The 13,376-nt window shown below is 33.3% G+C and overlaps 1 protein-coding gene across 1 annotated transcript; it reads right to left on the bottom strand.

Annotated features, from left to right (window-relative positions):
* Positions 1-2,393: 2,393 nt before the first annotated feature.
* On the bottom strand, positions 2,394-11,141 carry LOC131060240 (putative disease resistance protein At5g47280). The gene is made up of 5 exons (XM_057993414.2): positions 10,340-11,141; positions 4,602-5,014; positions 4,142-4,497; positions 3,325-3,533; positions 2,394-3,169 (listed from the first exon to the last, which is right to left on the bottom strand). The coding sequence occupies exons 1-5, from the start codon at positions 11,139-11,141 to the stop codon at positions 2,394-2,396; spliced, it is 2,556 nt and encodes an 851-aa protein (XP_057849397.2).
* Positions 11,142-13,376: the final 2,235 nt, after the last annotated feature.

Raw genomic sequence — 13,376 nt, 5'->3', positions numbered from 1 at the left:
ATCATAATAAAAGCATGAATAAATGCAAAGGATAGAGGGCCATAAAAAACCATAATTGAAAGAAGATCTATCTAAAAGCAAGAAGGGTAAGATACACAAAACTATGCAACAAAAAATCAATACCTTAATACATATAATGAGATTTTTTATAAATAAAAAAGGTAGTCATAAGTGAGATTTGAAATACGTGTAAATATAGACCCCAAAGCTAAAACAAGGATGTGTGAGAAAGTAAAGTATATAAAAGATGGTTGATGCAATATTGAGTCATGTGGGTCTATCAAAAGAGTACTTTAACCTTATGTCAATTACTCAATGTCTAAAATCAACCTCAAATTATATCTTTACAACTAATACACTAATAAGAATGAACAAGTTTCATCATTAGAGGACTTCAACACATAACTCCATTCATTGAAAAACTAAAAAAAAACATCTTCAACACACCCTATTGGGATTTTCTAAAATAACACATCTCACTTATCAATAGACTTTATTATTCTCCTTACAAGCATTAAAAAAAATCCCTAGATGAAGCATCTTTATTAGCCATTGGATGGCTATCTACCTAGAACTAAAAGTTTTACTATCTCTTACAAGGCATCGCAATGCTTGATACATCCGTCGAGTCCCTGTGTATCATTCCCTTAGATAGGGCAAGGAAAAATTCAATGATTGCTTTACAATGCATGCAAATATAGACATAGTTGATATCATGTTATTTAATAAGTGGGATCAAAGCATATGCAAAAACTGCCCCATGAAACCAAATCTCAAAGCCATTTTATTCATAATTAATCTTCTAACTACCAGAATATGAAAGCAACAACATGTTATCTTGTTTTACTTTTGGTTAGTTTTACCTCTATAGCTCTGGAAAAATATGCACCCAATCTCCTTGAATCAACTTTACTAGAGCCATACTCATTTTCCTATTGATAAATGTCATCCCCTCAGACAACAAGTATCACTTAAAGCTATGAGATTTCCACAATCCATTTTGTATTCTAATGTATTTTTCTGGATTCGATTGTGTGTATTTTTTTCCATCAATGTTTCGATTCACACTCCATGATTCATCATAAGGATGAAAAGAATTCCAAATATTCATCAGAAATTCTTTTCATCCTGATGATGAATCACATAGTGTGATTCAAAATGTTGATGGAAAAAAATATATTAGAAAACAAGTATCACACCATGAAGAATTCAAATGTCACTAGATTGGTCAAAAATACTTCTCTGTTGTATAGAGCATCCACTTTAAATTTTTGGCATCCTTCCACAACTGTCGTGGAAGAAAAACAACTATAACATAGGATCTTCCATATTAGCCATATCATTATTGATCGTAATAATTGGTTTTGCCTTTTTTTATTGATACATGAATTTTTTCGCACCGTGATTTGGAGCAATGTATTCATGAGGTGCCAACTGATCATGTTTAATCTTAGACAATCAAAATTTGAATTTGAATTTGGAAATTTTACATACTAAATCTATAATCATGTAATCCAAAGGAATGGATAAAAAGAGTTGAATAAGGTAAAATCTAAGAACAGGGGGTCAATCTTACATTAGTGATCAAAGTCACTCCAAAACAAATGAAAAAAAGTCAAATCTCATGAATAAAAGAATACCTATGAATAAATGTTTGCATAAATTTAATAAATGGATAATTTAAATGAATATACTAGATAAGGTAAAGAGTAAAGATGTTGAGATATATGTATCAGGATAGAAAATAGATTAAGAAAATAAGTTCAATTATAAATAAAATTGGATAATTAATAATAGATAAATATATTAAAAAAATTTGTTAAATAAATAAAAAATAATATAAATATACATATTTTACTATTGTAATAATCAATAAATATTCATTAGAATAAAATATAATATAGACATTTACATAATATATTTATTAATTACAAATTTGTGAAACAATTTACCTAAAACTATTGTTTTTCATTCTTGATTTAATAAATTCTATTTGGAAACAGAAGTAAAATGCAGTTTCTTTTCCTATAAGCAAAGATAATGTAACAACATAAAAAATTACAGACAGCATACTGTATCACATATGTAGCAAAACTCTAATTTCGTAAAACTGTGTTATTCAGGAGTGCAAAGTGACATTTGGATTAAATAATCAGATCTATTTCAGTGTGGATTTTGTTTGAAGATTATGAAAAATGAAGTTCATCGTTAAGATAAAAAATAAAGTCTACTACCCCATAAATTATGTCCGACCTCATAAATGTTAAAATTATTCTATTCTATGAAAGCCTACGCAGATAGAAGCATCCAACACACAGCATATAGAGCCGTACACGGCTAAGAGCTTCAAACACATTGTTTGGTTTGCCCATCAAAACTCTAATTTCGTCCATTCAAATCCCCAAATCCAGCCAATCCAAATTAGGTTCTTGCTCCGCAAAAACTTCAACTTTAAGGTCAGTCCTGGAGGTCCTTTTGAACAGCCACTCATTCTTCTCATCACAAATCACGTTTTTAAGGGATCGCAGTTTGGCTACTGTTTGAAGAGTTTCCTTCAATTCACAGCGTTCCCACCTGTTCACCTTCAAACCTATGCACGACGAGATGTCAAGGAATTTTAGTCTTCTAAGATTGCAAATGGAGGATGGCAGGGCTTTCAAGCCTGGTGATTCAAACAATCTTATTTGCTTAAGTGATTCAAACCTACCCATCTCATCAGGTAACTTTGCAAGGCGATGGCAATTAGTAATTGACAAAATTTCCAGGGAACTTGAAGAATAGAGTCCTGCTGGCAACTCTTCAAGATCAATGCAGTAGCTCACATTAAATTCCAAAACCCCAGGAAAGTTGAAAATTGTATCCTTACCGAGCAATTCACATAGAGTCAGAGATATTTTCTGTAAACTCTTTAAACCTTTGCAGTCCTCATTTAGAGGAGGAACTATCAGCCTTTCAAGATACAGAGTTTTAAGCTGAGAAAGTGCTTGGAAACCAGCCAGTCCACTGAGCTTGGCTCGTTTTGAATTGTCATTATGTATTATCAGAACCTTGAGTCTTTTCATTGTCTTCAAAAATGTTGGAATGCAATATTCACTTTCAGTAAAATATAAAATCAAAGCTTCCGCCACTGGGAAATCCATTTCGGACCATTGTGTTTCTTTTATTGCCCCTATATATTCCCAACAATGATGGAAGTCAATTATATGCTATGATTAATATTGTTTTAAAAAATCTGCGTGATAAATGTTGAATTTTTTGGAGTAGGGAGCAATGTCACAGGCATTCTTGAATTATAATAAAAAAAGGAGTAGCTGTAGCAGTTACCTGTGTGACTGGAAACAATCTGAGCTCTACATAAACGATCTCCGTCTGTTTGCCATTCGTGGAGGAGCTCAGATTGCCTTTTCGACATATAAAACCTATTAGAATGAATCTCATTTTCCCGCTCAGCCAAAAACAGGGCCAATTCTCTCATTACATCATGTTGGGAAAAGGAATATCCATCCATGCAGTCATCTGCGATTCCCGGGGTCCTGCCATCAGACATCAGGAAACAGGTTATTATAAGAAACCAGGTGAAAGTTAAAAAGGAATTCAGCGTGTCTTGGGGACAAAACTTTTCCTTTTCAATTTTTTTTGAAATGTAGGACGTTCCCGCGGCTCTCAAGTTTCAACATACAATTAATAAAAAAATAAAAAACACTCAAAACATGGCTTTTTTAATATTTTCTTATATTTGTTTTCATACTGACTTGATAGATTCTGTATAATTACATTTATTCGTTTTGTATGATTTCATCTTCATTGCCTAGTACTAGTAGAGATTAATTTTCAAACTGTATATTTCAGCGAGATTTCCTATTATTACTTGTATGGAATGATAGCTTCGCGATTAAGGCAGACCTGATGACAGGGAAGAAAGACTCCCATGCAAGGAATTACTGTCTAGCAAATCAGTAACACAGAGCTTCCAAAATCTTAAAATAGATCCATACCAACATCAATCGAGAAGATTCGAACTCCTATATGGCGAGGCTAAACTTTTCATTCCAAAGTTGTTCTGAAACCCTTCAATCAATCGAATGTGGTATCAAGTACGAGCAACATAATGAAGTTAGAAATATGTAGCAATGTTCCTTACCAGGGATCCTTCTTCAAATCCAACAGATGAGTAGCTGCAAATTTCCGTAAGAGAAGAACAGCATCGTTCCGTCTCATTCGACGGACATACACCCAAATATCTAACAATATATTTGCAGGAATGGTTCGTCCTTTTGGGAATACAGTCAGGTCTAGGAAACACTGCTTTTCACCAGGATTCAGCGCATTTATGCTTGTTTCCAAACTGTTAAGAAGAACATTTATCTGATTATCATCCACAGATTCTCCTCTTGGAAGCGCATCGCTTGTAGCTTTCCAATCAGAGTCGGATTTACCATACAGAGATCGACCGATTACTTTAAGAGCTAGTGGCAGACCATTACACTGTTGTTGCACCTGCACGCGAGTACCAGTAATCATGAAGAATTCAAATCTGGAGGATATAGTTGAAGAGAGCAAGTAAACAAAGAACAGGTGAGGCATAGTGAGTAAGAGGCCACCTTTATAACTAGATCTTTATCACGACCAATTGGAATGGTGGGTTCTTTAAAAGCATGGTAGCAGAAAAGTGACAGAGCATGCCCCTCTTGTAACAACGGTAGCTCATAAACGCGTGTCTTGGGCCCTTCTGGAATGACGTTTTTATCTCTCGTTGTTACTATAGTCGTGTATTGCTCCGCTTCAAATAACAGTTTTTCCAAGTCTAACCTGGACCAAACATCATCCACTACTACCAGAATCGGTTCATTTTTTGTTGACTTTATTTGGAATTGCAATTTGTTATGTGCGTCTTCTACATTTCTAAAATTAGGTGCTCGTCCCCCAACAATGTCTCTCCACATGCTCTTCAGTATAGTTAGAAGATGTGGATTTTGTGAAACCACAATGTATATGACTCTATGCAAGTACCTATCTGACAAAGGAAATTTTTATGAGAGTTTAGTCATTTGAATGTTTTTTTTTTAAATATTAATTATTAAAAATTAAAAAATTATAAATAATTTAATATCAATTTTTTTCCATATTTAAGATTTGATTGAATTGAAATAAAAATATTTAAAATAATAATTTAATTTTTTATTTTAATTTATGTATCATAATCACTAAAGTCAAAGATGAATGTATTATTTTTTTATAATTTATGACAGCTATTGTCATTGTTTTTTATTGTGTGTAATTTTTGTGCATTAATATCTATTATTAAAATCATAGAAAGCTAAAGAAGTAGAAAGATAAATTGTGGCAGAACTATAGAGACTATAAAAATTTGGCTCAAGAATGTGGAAAGGAGTTACATGGTTAACTAGGAGAGGCATTCCAACAATATTTAGAAACATACAATATTAAAACAAGGAAATAACTATAGTTTTAATAATCAAATATATAAACCTGTAAGGAACCTAATTATAATTATATTATTGTAATGTAACATTAGTGCTAACATGTCTTATAAAATTGAATGTTAACATACATGTACGTATTAAAATAAAAGTGTCAAGTAAGACTACTTGCCTTCACAGTATTGTAATAAAAATATTTGTTGCAAATCTTATTATTATAAGTTTGAATTATTGTTATTTTAAAATTATATTATTTTAATTGTATTTATGTAAAATTAACTATAATTCTTACTTTAATAGAAATATTTATATTTAATTTAATTTAAATAAAATGAACCAAATTACAATTAATTTTATTACTTATATTTTGTAAAATAAAAAAATTAATATTTATATAGAAAAATCACTTTATTTATACTATTATAAATAATAATTAAAATAGACATTTTTTTTATTGTAAATAAATCTCAAGAAAAAAAACCCTAAAAAATCTCATTTTTAAAATTTGTTTCTATAATACCAAATTTTTTAAATTAATCATAGCGTAGATAAATAATTTTTACAATATATTAAGTTAAAAAATAATTGATTAATTGAACTTGTGAGTGCAATAATATTGCATAAAACAAGTATTAATAATGCAACTTAAATAAATTGACAAGCCACACAGAATAAAAGTAAGAAAAGTAATCTCTAACTATAAAGAATACCAAACAAAGTTGTCATGCCCAAAATTTAGGGCAAAAACGGAACAAATTTTTTTTTTAAAAACATACTAATTTAATTAACAAGTTCACTCTTGCGACAAACGTTAGTGAAACTTCCATTATTAAATTCGAGCTAATTCTGAAACGAACTAAGCATCGATAAATTGTTAAATTTTAATTGCGGAAAACCTACTGGTTTAATTCTATCTCCAAGAGATACCTAGTCAATAGGTTTATTAAATCAATCAAGCTAAAGAAACTCGGAGAGGAATTTTTAATTTATCCTCCAATATGACTATACAGTCTTATCAAATTTTTTTAAAAATTTCTCTTTATAATTTATTCCAAATTAAAATCAGGAATATATAAATATATATATATATATACATATTTGTATATACATACATATATATATTTATAATTTAATTACATATTCAAAATGCTCAAAATTCATATATATACATATATATATTCCCATATATATATATGGAAACATAAATATATATATATATATATTACTTATATGTTAAATATTTTAACTCTAATTCAAAAGCCATTTTTAACTTCCTAATTATTAAACCATATTTTTTTTCCAACCCTAATTAGGGTTCTAATTTTACCACTTATAAAACATCTAAACTAATTAATATTTTTATTTTTTTTAAAACTGAACTGCCCTAGCCCCATTCGGGCTAGGGTTTAACCCATATATTTTTTTTTACAGTCAAAATTCCTTGCTGGGCCGAAGACCCCAAAGGCGGCCATGGTTTCTTTGTTTGCAGGTCACGGGAGTTTGGGAGGCGGCTTGGCCGCGCGCGCCACTGTGTGAGCGCACAGTGGGCGCCGCGGCACCACTGTGTGCCCACACAGTGGGTGCCGCTGACGGCTTCCCACTGTGTGGCCACACAGTGGCGGTCGTGGTCGTCCACTGTGTGCCCACACAGTGGGAGCCGCAAGCGGCTCCACTGTGTGTGCACACAGTGGGCGCCGCGCGGTCGTCCACTGTGCGTACACATAGTGGAGTCCGCGGGGACCCAAAACATTTTTTTTTTTAATTTTTTTTTTTAAATATAATATATAAATATATATATATATATATATATAAATATAAATATATATATATATATGTATATATTTAAATACACATAACTTTTATATTCATAGTTAAAAAGATGAAATTTATTTCCAAGTAAATTTATATATATATATTTTTTAAAAGGGTATTTACATGCAAAATTTTAAACTCATATAATAAAGGGAAAACATTAAGTTAAATCAGATTTATAAGTATATATATATAAAATCAATAAGCTTTTAAAACAATGCTAACTAAAATACAATTTAGAATACTATTCAAAGTTACATTATACTTTTTCTGGAAATAAAGAAACTCATTGATTTTTTTCTTCTAATAAATTATTCACATAAAACAACTTTTTTTCATTTAAAATACTTAAAATCTTTCAGCATAATTAAACTTCTATTTTGCCTCAAGTAAAAATATAGGTAAAATCTAAATGAAAACAATTCTTTTATTTCTTTCCAAAATACATAAAGCTTTTGCATGCTACACAAATTAACTTTTCTTTTTCAAATAAACCAGAAGTAGAAATAACAAGCTTTTCTTATTTAAAACATCTCTAAGATAATCTTCCAATTTACAGAATGTTTTCTCTGAATAGTCACAACAATAAAACTTCAAGTCTACTTTCACAAAATACAACTTGCTTCTCTTTTCTATAAATGAGGCATATTTCCATAACAACTTTAAACAAACATCTGCAATTGAAATTCAAGTATCTTCAATAACAATCTTCTGTATCTCTTTCATGGTTCCTATTCTCTTTTCTCTGATTTTCTTGCATAAAAGAAGACACAAATATGACCACAGAGTGCTCACCTCCCAGCCTAGGCTAACTGGTAGCCACCCCCGAGCTCGGAGAACCAATTCCTAGACGGGTAACATATAGGCAAACGCATAGAAAGCATTGTATACAGATTTTTTTTCAGACACATTCCCAACTTGGCTTTCACAGCACCACACTCTGGTGATGAACATTTTCAATGGGTGGTAGTGGACCAAATACCCTGAGGAGAACTGCAAGTATGAAATAAACAAGAAGCCACCTCATGGCACAATAAAATATCAAGAATTCTCAACCCCTTATTCCTTATGCCCCCCAAAGGCATTCTAGCCTTATAACCCTCCTTATGACCCCCATTGCACAAACAGGCCATGCAGCAAGGGTCACACAAAGATACCTTGTGATCGCTCTCAAAAGAGAGTCTCTCACTCGAGGGCTGTCACTGCTACCACCCTCAAGATCCTCTTCTCTCCCAAGAGTAAGAGATCTTGAGAAAACTCCCAAAACACATCAATTCTTAAAACAAAATACCAAAAGAATTTCAAACATAAACTTTCAAGAATACAGATTTCTTATTCAAACCACTTCCAGACATAAACAAGAAGAAGACATTAAAAGTAAAAATTGAAACCAACCTTAATCTGCCCAAAGGTTATTATGATATCTGATGAAGAGCTGCCCAATCCACAAATCTTTTTCCTTCTACCCTTATTCAATTTCTAAATTTTCTTCTGTCTCCAAAAATGGAGAGTGGGTGATTACCCTGCTATTCCCAAAAATCTTCCTTAAGAAGCTCACTCTCTGAGTTCTCACAGGATTCTAAAAAAAAAAACCAAAAAGAAGAAAGAAAGCAAAAATGCAAAAAGATTCCCATTCCAAAAGGAAAAATCTTGATTTGATTTAACTTCAATTTTCAATTTTCGCTCAACTCAGAAAAGCCAATTTTTAAAGCGTTAAAAAGATCATTATAAAGTAGAAACTTGCCTAAAATTACCCCTAACCCCTAGGTATACCTTATGGGCTTTAGGAAACCCTATTAAACTACCCCTAGGTGTTCATTTAACCCATTTTAAACCCCTCTGAAGTTTATTTTCGGGTCAAACATAAGTTGACCACTCCAAATATTATATTCCCAAAATATTTATGACAACACATTAATTTATTTAAGAAAACTATAATTAAACACTTTCCCACCAAGAGACAAAATAAAATATTAAATTTAAATCCACACGTGTCAAGTGACACTTAATAAAATACTTTTACAAAAATAAAACATGAAATTGTCTCTTGAGGCTTTTACACAATAAAATTAAATAACACTTAACACTCATGCAGCATATACTGTTACGAATAAAATACAACACAAACGGGGTGTTGTCTCTCCAAATAGACAAACCCTGGCTTACAAACATACATAAGTCTAGGTTTGATTCTCCGTAATTTTCCATGGTCACATGGTAAATTTCATGCGCATCTCAATTTACACATTAGTACTTCCAAATATCCAAATATAATATAATTCAATAATATAACAATACACATCATTACTTGCATACAATTTTCATCTACACAGATTGAATACATCTTTTATCAAACAATTTCACATAAGCAATTTTCATCCCAATTCACATAAACTAAACATACATCATAGTTCTATATTCAGAGTAAAGTCCTGCAAATTCAATAACGACATCTATCATTGCAATATCATTCTATCCAATAATCATGTAGTGTTCTATCTCATAAAGCATGTAAGTAAATCATCAAATCATAGCAATGTTATCCAAATCCTGAAATCATATAAGTTCTAAGTCTCAAAATGCATCAAAATAAAGTATCCATAATAGTCTAAAATATAAAATCCACTGAATGTCAAACTGAGTTGAGGTGAGGCCTCACAAAAGTTAAAGATTTTTATTTTATTTTTTTATAAATGAAAAGAATTTCACACCAAAAATTTCATACCTAAATAAAACACCCAATACAAAAGCAAGACAATTTAAAACTAAAATAGAATTCAGAAATATTAAAATAGATGATGGTTTAGTTGATAAACATTAAGATTGATAATATTTTGAATCTTATTATATAATCTTTAGTAAAAAGCAGAAAACCTAATATAAGCGTCAAGCATCTTATCCCACACCAAAAATAGTATTCCTAACTTAATGCGAAGGTTACTCGAATCTAAATACAACATCGATGGAAAAACAGGACAAAACAGAATTTAGAAGCATTAGGGTAGATGATACTAAGAAAAGATAGATGATCTTTTGGGTAAATTTATGCAAGTGAAATTGTGTAAACCATAAAGAGAGCAAATTACCTCTGATTTCATTCTCATCACAAATAGCCGCTGCAAGTGTGGATTTTCCTGCTCCACCCATGGCTGTAATTCTAACCACATCCACTCGCTCCTCCAACACAAACTTCTTCAATTGCATTATGTGATCATCAAAACCTAGCAAGTAGGGCGACAGATCTGGGGGTTGGCTCTCATCCTCCTCTGAAATCGGAGTATGTTGTGCTTGTTCCCCACTTCGACCCAAAGTTTCTTTTTCTCCACACACGCTCTCCAGTTGTGTGGATTGAGAATTCTGCCCATGAGTTACAGTTTCTTGTTGGGTGGATTGAGAATTTCCCTGTAAATGAGTAGCGAATTCAAAGAGAGTCCCCAAGTTTCGATCATACAATTGAATCAAAGTTTGCATATCTCGACTCAATTTTTCCAGTTGGGCGGATTGAGAAATCTGCTCTTGATCTTGTTTGAATGCCATGATGATCGGAAGGTCAGTCTGAATGAATTTGTTGGTATACTCCTGCAACTTCTCAACGCGATATGCGACCCAGAATTGCCGGAGACAAATGCAAATTCTCGGGCATTCCTCTACCAGCCAGTTGCCCTCGACAATATTGTTGTGGAATTGTTGGAATCGTTCCAGCGAAAAATTCTGGGCCGCTCGCGAAGTCGACTTGGATAGCTCTTTCATGATCGGCAACAATCTTGCCACAGTTTCTTCGAATTTGTTACGCTCAGACCCGCTGAAAACATCATATAGATATACGCCTGCTTTATAATACCCTGGCAAGCCAACTCCCAAAACAGCTCTCACGATCATATCCTCCATTGTCAAACAACTCTTTACCATCAACAGTGTAAGAAAGCAAAGGTGTGCGGAAATGCTTCCTACGCTAATCTTGAGAGGACGGTTTGCAAATTTCAACTTAAATATTACTAAGATATCAAGAAATGCACAATAAAGCATAAACAAAATAGCAATGAACACATAACACAGTGATTACCGTGGGGAAAACCTTTTGAGAGAAAAACCCCACCCTCCAAAACTCGCACAATGTATTATCAAATCAAGCTGATTACAATACACTTGCAATGCAAGTTCTTACAGGAGCGCATCACCACAACTCTAACTCAGAGAGACTCCTTCTAGCATCCAGTCTTGCAAAAAACTCAATTATCAAACTCCTCCCCAAGCCCTCCTTTTATAGTGATTTTACAACCTGGAAACTACTTGTGGTTTTACAAAACCATGGGCTTAACCACCATGCCACATGGTGCCCATTTTTGACATTTACATTTCCAAAATGGAAAAACAACCAGGTTAAAATAGTAATCCCGTCCATAATTTTGTCCCCTAGCTTAGACCCTCTTAAAAGTCACAAAATGAGTCATTAAGGCTCTAAAAATGGCCCACCTATATTCTACTATGGACAAGACTCATTTTTAACAACTCACTAACCATTTTCCAATGCATAAACATGTGAAAAACTACCTCAAACAAATTCTGGAATTTTTCAGAAAAAGACTGCAAGGTTGAGACACATGTTTCTCAACATTCTCCCACTTGTCGAACACCTTGCAAGAGTCAGGGGATCCAAAATATCATGGACTTAATTGCTAGGGGCTGAGAGGCCCATAGACTCTGAACACCATCTGAATTTCTCTGTGCTCACGGGCTTAGTTAATGCATCAGCAACATTCAATCATATCTCTCACAAAATGATATTGTACATCAATGTGCTTGGTCCTGGCATGAAAAGTAGGGTTCTTCACTAGGCAGATTGCACTCTGACTATCACTATAAATTGTCACTGCACCCTGTTTGAACTCTATATCTGAACACAATCTCTTTAGCCAGATGGCTTCCTTACAGGCATGAGTATCTGCCATATATTCTGCCTCAGTAGTGGACAAAGCGACCACAGCCTGCTCATCCAACTGATTGCACCACCGAATAATGTAAACACATATGCACTGGTGGATCTTCTTCTATCAACATCACCGGCCCAGTCTGAATCCACATAGCCTCGAATATCTAAGGAATGCTCATTTCCTGTTCCATGAAAACATATCGAGTACTCTGAAGTACCCCTCAAGTATCTGAAAACTCTTTTTACTGCATCCCAATGTGCTCTTCCTGGATTAGACATATAATGAGAAAGAACTCCCACTGCTTGGGCAATGTCTGGTCTTGTACAGACCATAGCATACATCAAACTTCCAACAGCACTCTGATATGGTACTCGACTCATCTCTTCCATCTCAAATGGGGATGTAGGAAATTGTGAACTAGAAAGCTTTGCTTCCATTGTAATAGGAACACTCAATGGTCTTGAATCCTGCATATTGAATCTTTTCAAAATAGTACCAACATACTTGCTCTGGCCTAGCCAAAGCTTTCTGTTTTATCTATCTCTTACAATCTCCATTCCCAGAACGTGCCTAGCTGCACTAAGATCTTTCATTTCAAACTTTATCGAGAGCTGAGATTTTAACTCTGCAATCAAACCTTTTCCTTTGCCAATAAACAACATGTCATCGACATACAAGGCAATGACCAAGAAATGATCACCATCAGATTTAAAATATATACAGTGATCAGATTTAGATCGCACAAATCCCAAACTCAACACATATGTATCAAACTTCTAGTACCACATCCTAAGACTCTGTTTTAAACCATACAAGGATTTCTTCAACTTACAGACCAAATGACTTTTATCTTTCATCACATAGTGCTCTGGCTGTGTCATGTAAATTTCTTCCTCCAAATCTCCATGAAGAAAAGCTGTTTTCACATCCATTTGCTTGATCTCTAGATCATAGGCTACTGCAATAGAAAGTAAAAATCTAATGGATGTCATTTTGGCTACTGGAGAAAAAATCTCACCATAATCTACTCCCTCAACCTGAGAGTAACCTTTTGCAACCAAACGTGCTTTATACTTCTCAATGCTTCCATCTGAAACCATCTTCTTCTTGAACACCCATTTACAACCAACAGGCTTTCGTCCTTCAGGCAATGGTACAAGGTCTCATATTTCATTCCTCTTAAGAGCTGGCA

The sequence above is a fragment of the Cryptomeria japonica genome, chromosome 9, assembly GCF_030272615.1.
Source record: "Cryptomeria japonica chromosome 9, Sugi_1.0, whole genome shotgun sequence".
NCBI lineage: Eukaryota > Viridiplantae > Streptophyta > Pinopsida > Cupressales > Cupressaceae > Cryptomeria > Cryptomeria japonica.
The sequence above is the reverse complement of the archived record's forward strand: the minus strand, read 5'-3'. Positions and strand labels throughout refer to the sequence as shown.